The sequence below is a fragment of the Salvia splendens genome, chromosome 22, assembly GCF_004379255.2.
Source record: "Salvia splendens isolate huo1 chromosome 22, SspV2, whole genome shotgun sequence".
Lineage (NCBI taxonomy): Eukaryota > Viridiplantae > Streptophyta > Magnoliopsida > Lamiales > Lamiaceae > Salvia > Salvia splendens.
Window position 1 is genome coordinate 7,427,268 of NC_056053.1, and position 10,446 is coordinate 7,437,713.

The 10,446-nt window shown below is 35.9% G+C and overlaps 1 protein-coding gene across 1 annotated transcript; it reads left to right on the plus strand.

Moving 5' to 3' along the window:
• Positions 1-5,887: 5,887 nt before the first annotated feature.
• LOC121785778 (sugar carrier protein C-like) lies at positions 5,888-8,261 on the plus strand. Its single transcript, XM_042184209.1, has 3 exons — positions 5,888-6,121; positions 6,195-6,517; positions 6,973-8,261. The coding sequence occupies exons 1-3, from the start codon at positions 5,983-5,985 to the stop codon at positions 8,083-8,085; spliced, it is 1,575 nt and encodes a 524-aa protein (XP_042040143.1). The 5' UTR covers positions 5,888-5,982; the 3' UTR covers positions 8,086-8,261.
• The last annotated feature ends 2,185 nt before the right edge of the window (positions 8,262-10,446 follow it).

The following is a 10,446-nucleotide window of genomic DNA, read 5'->3' on the forward strand; positions in this document are numbered from 1 at the left end:
TGTCTTAAAGCAAGTATAAAAAACAATATATCTGGAAAACAAACTAAAAAATGTCAATATTTCCTCTTGCATATGCTTCTCCTTGTCATTCTCTATATCTTTCAGCATTGGAAAGTTTCTCGAATCATGGTGTCCCATCTGATCACAAACAAAATTAGAAAAGCATACATTAAAATACTATCCTCGTACATTACTTAGTAAGAGAAATATACATGAAATAATTATAGTCGTACATTACAATTATAATGAATATAATGGGAATGACTTTGACTCTCTGCCCTTAATGATTGTTGTACTACTGGGTTGGTACTACATCCTAGCCCCATGGACTGCTAAACTCTTGGCGAATGGATATAACTTCTGCCCCTTAGAAAATGGATAGAACATCATAGTGAAGTAATGTACAAATAGATCGTCATAATGTAGCATTTCTATCAAAATAATGTACAGAAAAAATGGGCAACAATCATAATCTATATTATGATTGGCGACAAGAATAATCGTACATTAAATAACCATAATCGTACATTACCGAATTAATGTACCAATTTGTGTGAATAATGTACACGATTTGAATGTAAAAAAACATTCAATTGGCGACAAGCACTCACCAACAACACATTACAGTCGAAATCACACTTATAAAGATGGTTTAGGGTGAATTTAAGCACTACATCAAAGTGAATTTCACCACCTTCGACCGTAAAAGTTAGCAGATCATACCATAATCCAGAATAATGTAGCATATCAGTACGTAATGTAAATATTGAGTTAAATAATGCACAAATGCTTTTTAAAAGAAGATATAGATGAGTATATAGAACAGATAATGTACGAGCGCCATTTAAATAATGTAGCAAACCAAAATCAATATCCATCACCAAACCATAAATTGTAAATTGATCGAATAGTTGTAGAAGCACTAAATGAATACCAAAAGTTCAATTAACGAACGACATACAGTAGAGAACCTAAAATTGAATTTCGGTACTGAAAAAAATGGCCTTAGATTTACAAAAAATGTTGTTTTCAGTATACAAGAATTGAAATTATTGCTCAATCATCGGATTTCGATCAGAAATTTTACCTGCTTTCGGGCTACGGATATAAACGGCGACGTCTGGTCGTGACAAAATAGCAAAATCGACCCTCGAATGATGAAAACAAGATCAAAGTTTGCTTTGGTTCGATTTCCTGTCATCATTGCTGCACGAATCAACATTTTTTTTCTTCATATGTGGATGTAAAACGGCGCGGTTAGGGTTTGGGAAGAGGGGAGAAGTGAGGAGGTCGCGACTATGAAAGAGAATGGAATGAGGGATTTGTCAATCGTCTCTCCAAATAACCACGTAATTTTCGCACTTGCAATTTTGAAACTGCTGATATAATTTTCGTGTTTACAGTTATACCCTTATAATGTACCAATTAGACCTAATAATGTAACACGGAGTCAGGTATCTCATCATCATCTAATACGTCCAATATCCTAATCCAATGGTTGATATGAAGTTGAAATATAACACTAAGGGGGCAATAGGACCTTAATTCAAAGTCATTGGTATCTTAAACATTACGCAATTTTCCAAAAATAAAAACATAAGCGCTAATTAGAGACTTCATAGTGCTTAATTAATTTGCATTTTAAAGTGGTGAGACGTGTTGAAATTAAATATACCATTGACAAAAACTACGTTCACACTTATTTCCTCATATGAATATAAATTTACACAATTTCCTTATTTGATTATAAATTTACAATTTTGTGTTTATATGTAAGTAGAGATGAGGCGTGTTTGGGGAGCGGTAAGGAGCTGGAAATCACGTTTGTTAAACCGTTACAATTATTATTGGCACCGACGGATACCACATCAATTTTCTCTACTTACAAACACGTAGTTATTGACTCAGCCATATCCATTCCTTTATCTTTATCCACTCTATTTGTCATGGTTCAATTTTCCTAAAATTATGGAGCCCATTGTTTTTAGTTGCACTCATTAAAATTAATAAATTAACAAACTTACGAGTAAATATTGCTAAGTGATTTGACAATCAATCACAATTGAAGAAAGAAAAAAAAGTGATTTATGCAATTAGCTTTTTAAGTTGCTAACTCTGCTAACGTATCAACGTAGTGTATTAAAAATGTCAACACTATGACACTAAAATATCAACACATAATGTCAAAAATGTATATTGAAATATCAACAAAATTATGTGTTGACTTTTAATGTTATCGTGTTAATATTTTTAATACATTACGTTGATAAGTTAGTAGAATAAGCAACTTAAGAAAGTTAACAATTGATCACACTTCTATGCAATTATTAAATCAAAACTTAGTAGTTAAATTCTTTAATGAAATTTAATCTCAAATCTGATCGAACAGAATTAGTCAGATTTGGTCAAAAGCCAAAAAAAATTCATTAATGAAGTTTGACGGTCTATCTTCATCAAACATATTAGTTGTTTGTTAGGCAAACTATTGCTTTCCAATTCTGGATAATTCCAAACAAATAAAACAAAAAAGAAAGTCTAAACTAAAACAACTTTTACCTTATTCACACATTAATATGGTTATGGCCGCCCCATTTTAGTGGGAAAATCTCGATTTTAATGCTTCCAGATAGGATTAGTTAGCCACATTTTTTTTCACAAATAAATCAGCTAATTAACTGCCTGATTTCCAAAGTTGGCTAATTATCCAAAAGTGTTCGACTTTATTAATTACATTATTATCCAAAGTTGACTAGCTATCGGTTATATATCCGAAAAGATCTCGACTTTACAAATCAAATCATTTTGAACTTGAATTTTGTTACCATAGCCATTATTGAAAATTTGAAATTAATAATAAAGAAAAACTTTATGCCTCCCAGTTGAGGTCAAACATGTGAAGACGAAACTAAACTCAATTCTTAGGATTAGCCAAATTGAAGATATCTATTTATTTTATTGGTGTTGACAAATAGGTCCAGGTCATTTGAGTATTATATTTTCAAACACGTTGTATTATTGTTTTTAGCTGAGCTCACAATATGTACGTAGGATTGTTATCGTGATAACATTAAATATTCACATTAGCTTAGAGTATGCACCCACCGTCCCCCCACCGTCCCTTAAACTACTATTTGAGGGTCCCACTGTACTTTATTCCTTCATCCCTTAACTAAGGGACAGAACCTGCAACGCTTCGTCCCTTAACCGTCCCTTATTCCGTCTCTTAAATTACTATTCATTAAATTTCATTTTTTATTTTTTTTCCAACCCAATTCAATTAAAACAAACACACTTTATTAAAATTAAAACAACATTAAAATTCAAAAAAATAGAAAATGGACATAATTAAAATCCTAAAAAAATAAAAATGACATAATTTAATTTTCTCCACCAAAGTGATTGTTCCATTAGTTGATGCATTTGCTCAAAAGGATCCATTTGTTTGAGTTGATTTAAGATGAAATTGGAGTGGTTATAGAGAGGATTTGAGAGGAATAGATGTGTGTTTGTGTGTGAAATGAGTATGAAATAGGATTATTTATAGAGTAAATAAATAAATATAAAGAAAATAAAAAATTAACAGTAACATTACCGTTTGAAAGATAAATATTTTTTTATTAAAATTCGAATTTTTTTTTAAAAAAAAGAATTATTGCGTCATCCGTGACGACGCCCACTCGCGGGCCCGCGAGTGGGCGTCACGCATGCATCGGGGGCGCGACAAGTCGCACGGGCCCGTGTCGGGACGGCACGTCCCTTGTCTCGCGGCTACGGGCTACGGGACGGGCTGGGGACCGGCTCGGTACGAGACGAACGTTGCAACGCGTCCCGCGGCGGAACCGTCCCTCCGGGACGGAACGCGAGCCGCGCGCGGGACGCGTAGTGGATGCTCTTAGAGTAATAAATCGCACTGTGGTTAGATCGTTATCGTGTAAAATTAAGAATGACTGAACACAACAACATCTAAACTGAACACAACAAAATCTAAACCGAGTAAACTTGATTATAACTTAATCCAATAAAGCCTAACTAAACTTAAACCAACCTATCACAAATGTCTCAACCTGAATACGAAATCGATCTGCTGAAACATAAACCACATCCCTACATAAACCACACATGTAGGAATGCGATTCGATAATTATACAAACCTAACTTACATGATTAAAGCATGATATTACATGATAAAATCTAACTTTTAACCTATTATACGCTATAAAAATTCAATTTTTATTTTGTATATAAACGCGATATACAAAATGAAAACCAACCAATTAGTTTCAAATTTCATACGTATCCGATTAGTGTCACAAATAGTTTGCATTCCTGCATATGAGCTCATCCTATTTGTATGCTAGCTAGCTAATCTACTCTCTCCGTTCCACCATAGTTGAGTCGTTTCTTTATAATTAACCCATTTTTTCCTTTCCTACTTCATTCTTGCTACTTTATTCATTTTTCTATTTTATTTTCTCTACTTTTGTCTTATATCTTACCTTGTCTCTTCCTCAATTTAAAATTAATAAATACTTTTTTTCTTAAACTTCGTGCTAAAAATAAACATGTCAAGTATTGCAGAACTGATGGAGTAATTACTTATTCACTAATAAACTACTCCCTCCGTCTATCATTAAATACCTCATTTTTTTCTTTTTTGTCCGTCCACCTAGGTTATGTGTCAAAGCCTATTGGGTCCGTGTCCTTATCGTGTAAACACGATAACGACACGAAAATTTCGTGTCGTGTTTGTGTTACACGTTAAGAAATAATATTAATATATTATAATATTATTTTTTTTAATTTTAAAATTTAAATTAGGTTTAGTCTAATGGAGCACTTAGTATTAGCGTAAAAATAGATTTTTCATTTTCCGTATTATTATAGTGTCGTTATTGTATCGTGTCATACATGTGTTGTTATCGTATCGTGTTGACCTGTAGTGGTTTGTGTCGTGTTCGTGTCTGAGGGTAGCGGTTCGTGTTTGGAGTTTTCTTAACTGGTCGTGTTTGTTGTTATCATGTCGTGTCGTTATCGTGTCGACACGATAACGACACAACACACACGATTTGCAACCCCTACGTCCGCCAATAAATTTCTCATTTCACTTTTACTATATTTGATAAGTGGATCATACATTCAACTAACTCATTTCACTCACATTTTATTATAAAATTAACATATAAAAATATGCATCATATTCTACTAATTTTTTACCCACTTTATTATATGAAGTTAATCATTTCTTAAACTTTGTGCTGATCAAATATGAGACATTTAATCGTGCACGGATGGAGTACAAGAATAGAATAGGAAGAGGTTAAGAGCATCAGCAATGGAGGCGTCAAAACCGCGACGCCGATTTTTCGCCGACGCCGGTTCTGATGCCGAACCATTGCGACCGGCGTCGGCGAAATCGGCGTGGCCATGCCGATTCGTGTGATGACGTCGGTTCTAACGTCGATCCTCACGGCGCCATTGTAGGCACCGGATCGGCGTCAGATTTTAATTTTTAATTTTTTTTTGAAAACACTATATATACGCGCTTTGAACGTCATTTTCTCGTATTTGTCTCGTAAATTAAATTCCGTATGTTGATACGATTGTAAATTAAATTATATAATTGTTATTAGTGATGTGGATAGGTAGTGGAAGGCTATGTGAGGACTATTTGATGTCCAGTTGATGTGGTAAGCTGATGTGGCAGGAGAATTTTAGTGCTAATAATGTGGCAGTGTGAAGGCTATGTGAGGACTACGTGAAGTCTACTCTCATCGTTGATGCTCTAACAATAGAGTTGCACACCCCAAATGACAGCTATAATCTACTCATTATATCACACACACACATTTTCTAAGTCAACAATTTTTTTCTATATATACTTACCTTCTTCCCATTCATTTCCTTCACTCTCTGCATTTTCACTCTCTAACATTCTCTACATTTCATCCTTCTCTTCCACTTTCATTTTCTAAAGCAAAAAAAATGGCGGGAGGCGTTTTCGCCCCCGGCTCCGGTGCCGGCGGCAAGCAATACCCCGGCAACCTAACGCCTTACGTCGTCGTCACGTGCATTATCGCCGCCATGGGCGGCCTCATCTTCGGCTACGACATCGGAATCTCTGGTAATTACAATTCCTGATAATATAGCAAATCGTAAAAAAATTGCGATGATCTGATTCTGATTGGCTGTTGCAGGTGGAGTGACGTCGATGGATTCGTTTCTGGAGAAATTCTTCCCGTCAGTTTACAGGAAGCAGAAGGCCGACGATTCGACGAATCAGTACTGCAAATTCGACAGCCAGACGCTCACGATGTTCACCTCGTCGCTGTATCTGGCGGCGCTGTGCTCCTCGCTGGTGGCGTCGACGGTCACCAGGAAGCTAGGGCGGAAGCTCTCCATGCTCTGCGGAGGCGTGCTCTTCTGCGTCGGCGCGCTCATCAACGGCTTCGCTAAGGCTGTTTGGATGCTCATCGTCGGCCGGATTTTCCTCGGATTCGGAATCGGATTCGCCAATCAGGTCTCTCATCTCTTCCAATTGCATTTTTTTTATTTGGATCGAAATTCAATTAATTCCGATTGTGTTTTCTATAACCTCGATTTCTGAGTGCAGAACAACAATTGTGTTTAGAATAACATGTTATTTTTTTTATCTCGAATATTGATTTATTTCTCCGATTATTTTGTCGCTGTTATCCCCTGTTTTGTGGATTTAGATATTTTATGCAAGTTGTGAGTCAATGGTAGTTCAGATCTGATCTATTAAGTAACGATCTATAAAGTAACAAGAAGCTCAGTGAAGTGTTTCACAAAACGACAGAGAATCATTTACAGAAAATATGCTTTTTCATATCATAAAATCTGCTTTATCAGTGACGTTTTTATAAACTAAGCCGGAGATATTGACAAAATTGTTTAAAGTGTGGAAAATCTGTGAATTAAATTAAACCAATTCTTTGTTGTGTGTGATTGCAGTCTGTGCCACTATACCTCTCTGAAATGGCACCTTACAAATACAGAGGAGCTCTCAACATTGGCTTCCAACTCTCAATCACAATAGGCATCCTTGCAGCCAATGTGCTAAACTACGGGTTCGCCAAGATCAAGGGCGGGTGGGGCTGGCGGCTGAGCCTGGGCGGTGCAATGGTGCCGGCCCTCATCATCACTGTGGGCTCCCTAATCCTCCCGGAGACGCCCAACTCCATGATCGAGCGTGGCCAGAGCGAGGAGGCCCGGTCCAAGCTCCAGAGGATCCGAGGCATAGACAACGTGGACGAGGAGTTCAACGACCTGGTGGAGGCCAGCCAGGCCTCGAGCAAGGTCGAGCACCCGTGGAGGAACATCCTTCAGAGGAAGTACCGCCCCCATTTGACGATGGCCATCGCCATCCCCTTCTTCCAGCAGCTCACCGGCATCAATGTCATCATGTTCTACGCACCTGTCCTGTTTAAAACCATCGGGTTTGGCAGTGATGCGGCCCTCATGTCGGCCGTGATCACAGGTGGTGTCAATGTTATTGCTACCGTCGTCTCCATTTACTATGTTGATAAGTTGGGGAGGAGGTTCCTTTTCATCGAGGGCGGCATCCAAATGCTTGTTTGTCAGGTCTGTGTCGCGATCTTCATCGCGATCAAGTTTGGCGTGGATGGGCAGCCAGGGGATCTGCCCAAGTGGTACGCTATCGTGGTGGTGCTCTTTATATGCATCTATGTGGCCGGGTTCGCGTGGTCATGGGGGCCGTTGGGGTGGCTCGTGCCTAGTGAGATCTTTCCATTGGAGATCCGGTCGGCTGCCCAGAGCCTCAACGTGTCGGTGAACATGGTGTTCACCTTCGCGGTGGCGCAGATCTTCATGACCATGCTCTGCCACTTGAAGTTCGGGCTGTTTTTGTTCTTCGGGTTCTTCGTGATGGTGATGACGGTGTTCATCTACTTCTTCCTCCCAGAGACGAAGAACATTCCGATCGAGGAGATGGTGGTGGTGTGGAAGCAGCATTGGTTCTGGTCTAGGTTTATGAGTGATGTGGAATATGGTAATGGAAGTGTTGAGTTGAAGAAGGGAGGAGGCGATACCTATCATAAAGTATGATGAATTGGTTTAGGTTTAATTTAGTTTGGTTCTATTCAAGAAGAAAATATTGAAAAAGCCAATATTGTTATCACTCTTTGTGCTATTTAGAGCTTGTTTTTTAGTAGATGGTGTCTTGTTCATGTGATGTAATGTGAGGTAAGTAATTCATGAATTATATTGGTGTTGATTATTTATTCCTTTGATTCGATGTTGGATGTTGATTATTCAAATCATGATTGAAACTAATAATATGAAAACTACTTTAATATTTTTCTCAATCGCCCCAACAAATGCGCACATGTATAAAAATGAAAGACATAATTGACTAAATGTATTAAATGAAGTCGATTAAATAGTCAAATGTTTTGTTTGCATGATTTTTTTCGTTTGCCAAAAGCACACATAATTTTCTTCAAACAATAGAATATGGAATTAAGAAAAATGTGAAGTTATGATAACTATTTTTTAAAATTGTGGGATAGACTAGAATTTCACCAAACTTAGCAGTTTTTATTGCCATTTACCCAAGTAGTTTTTGATATGTTCAGTTGGAATTGAAATTGAAGATCGTAGTATATATAGATCGGATTAAATTGAATTTATGCGTCTATACTTTATTATTTACATGCGGATGATATTTGATTCAAGGAAGTCAAGATCATCGTTCAATGAAACTAATAATGTAACCAAATAGTGTGACAAAACAAATTATTAAAACTCTATTATAGTTTAATCAGCCTATATTAATTGCTATTGCAATTATCTTATGTCATATGTAGTGGTTGGTATAATTATTATCTGAATTTTATTTTTGGCCGTTCCTGATTTTCTTGGACGTAGAAATTCACCAATTACCAAAGAATTTGGGGTGTATTTTATGTGACCGAGACTTAATAAGTTGATGGGTTCTTCTGAAAAACAATTAAATGTTGAAGTCTCCCTTTAAAAAAGAAATCTAGATTTCATGATTTTCTTTCTATACAAATCTTACCATTTACATTTTTCGACTTTTTACAAATTGAAAGATTTTTTAGGGCAAACAAAATCTAGAAGTGAGGTATATAACGTCACTAACTAAATACCGGTAAAGTGGGCATCTTACCTTATTCTAGAATCATAATTAAAATGTGAATTTTGTCATTATTTCTTTTATAAAGTAAATATTTTTTGATAATTTAAAAGAGTGGATAATGGAAAAAGTTGATAATAAAGAAATAAAAGTAACTTTACATTTTTCTTGTTGGCATCAATAAATATGTAAACCTTAGTATTCACTCCTTTAGCAAAGGCACGAATCAATTCCCATGTAAACCATTGTCAATGTTAAAAAAATAAAGACACCAACACCCTTTTTGATGACAAGGAAACATTATCCACATCTTTTAGTATTCTTCAAGGAAAATCGATAAATTGAATAATGAATGTATCATCAATTAAGTCACGGTCTTGAAAATGAAGCAAAGAGGTGATCATTAATTTTAGATTTAACTTAGATCACATCTTTGTTTTTGTTTTCATTTCGGTAAGGAAGGAAATGAAAAGAGAGAAATCATTTTGGTCACGGAAATTTTGGAAAAATGCAACTACTAAGTCACATGATTCGTTGAGAGAACATAGGGTTTTAGAATTGGATAAGTATAAGCGAATATATACTAGTTGTTTCTTCTCTTATTAATTTAATTTGCATAAGATTGAATTCTCTATAATTCTCACGGATAACTGCCTTTAGAGGCAAAAGATACAGCCTTATCCAACATTTATTTTCTCTTTACAGAGTTTTGGATGAAGCTAAGACGAGGGAGGTATAATCTTAAAAGCTGAAAGTGAGTGAATTACTCCTAGAATATTAGAAAAATTAAACATCTATCGTATTTATTTAACAACTTGTCATTGAGAGTTGTTCTCGATTAGTAGTGAAGGTATCGAGAGGAGTTATAGATTTCTTGGCATTGTGTAATAGCTCTACAGTTTTAGATCAATAGTTTCTATAATCCTTGTACTTTCTCATTTTATAATAAAGTTGGAAACGTGAACTAGTCAAAAATTATATTTGGGTGGTATATAACTTTTCGAGATAAATACATCATTCATACAAAATGTATCACTCTTGTTTCAAACTAGTACAAAAAGTTTCCGGTTTACATAATTAGTACAAAACGTTTCACTCAAGTTTCGTTTTAATACAAACTGTAACCACAGTTTTAGCTCCGTTAATAATTTGGCATTGGACTCTTTAAAATGCACAATATGAGTAGGAGGGAACAAAGATACAGTAGGAAAATTGCTATTTTGCTTGGCACGAATTGTTTGTTTTTGCCATTGTTATCTTGGAGTTTGATGTGTTAATTGAGTGGTGTACAGAAAAACAGGAAAAAAATG

Coding starts and splice junctions, on each gene's coding strand:
- LOC121785778 (XM_042184209.1), top strand. CDS start 5,983: ATGGCGGGAGGCGTTTTCGCCCCCGGCTCCGGTGCCGGCGGCAAGCAA. Junction 6,122..6,194: donor CTACGACATCGGAATCTCTG/GTAATTACAATT, acceptor TGGCTGTTGCAG/GTGGAGTGACGTCGATGGAT. Junction 6,518..6,972: donor GAATCGGATTCGCCAATCAG/GTCTCTCATCTC, acceptor GTGTGATTGCAG/TCTGTGCCACTATACCTCTC.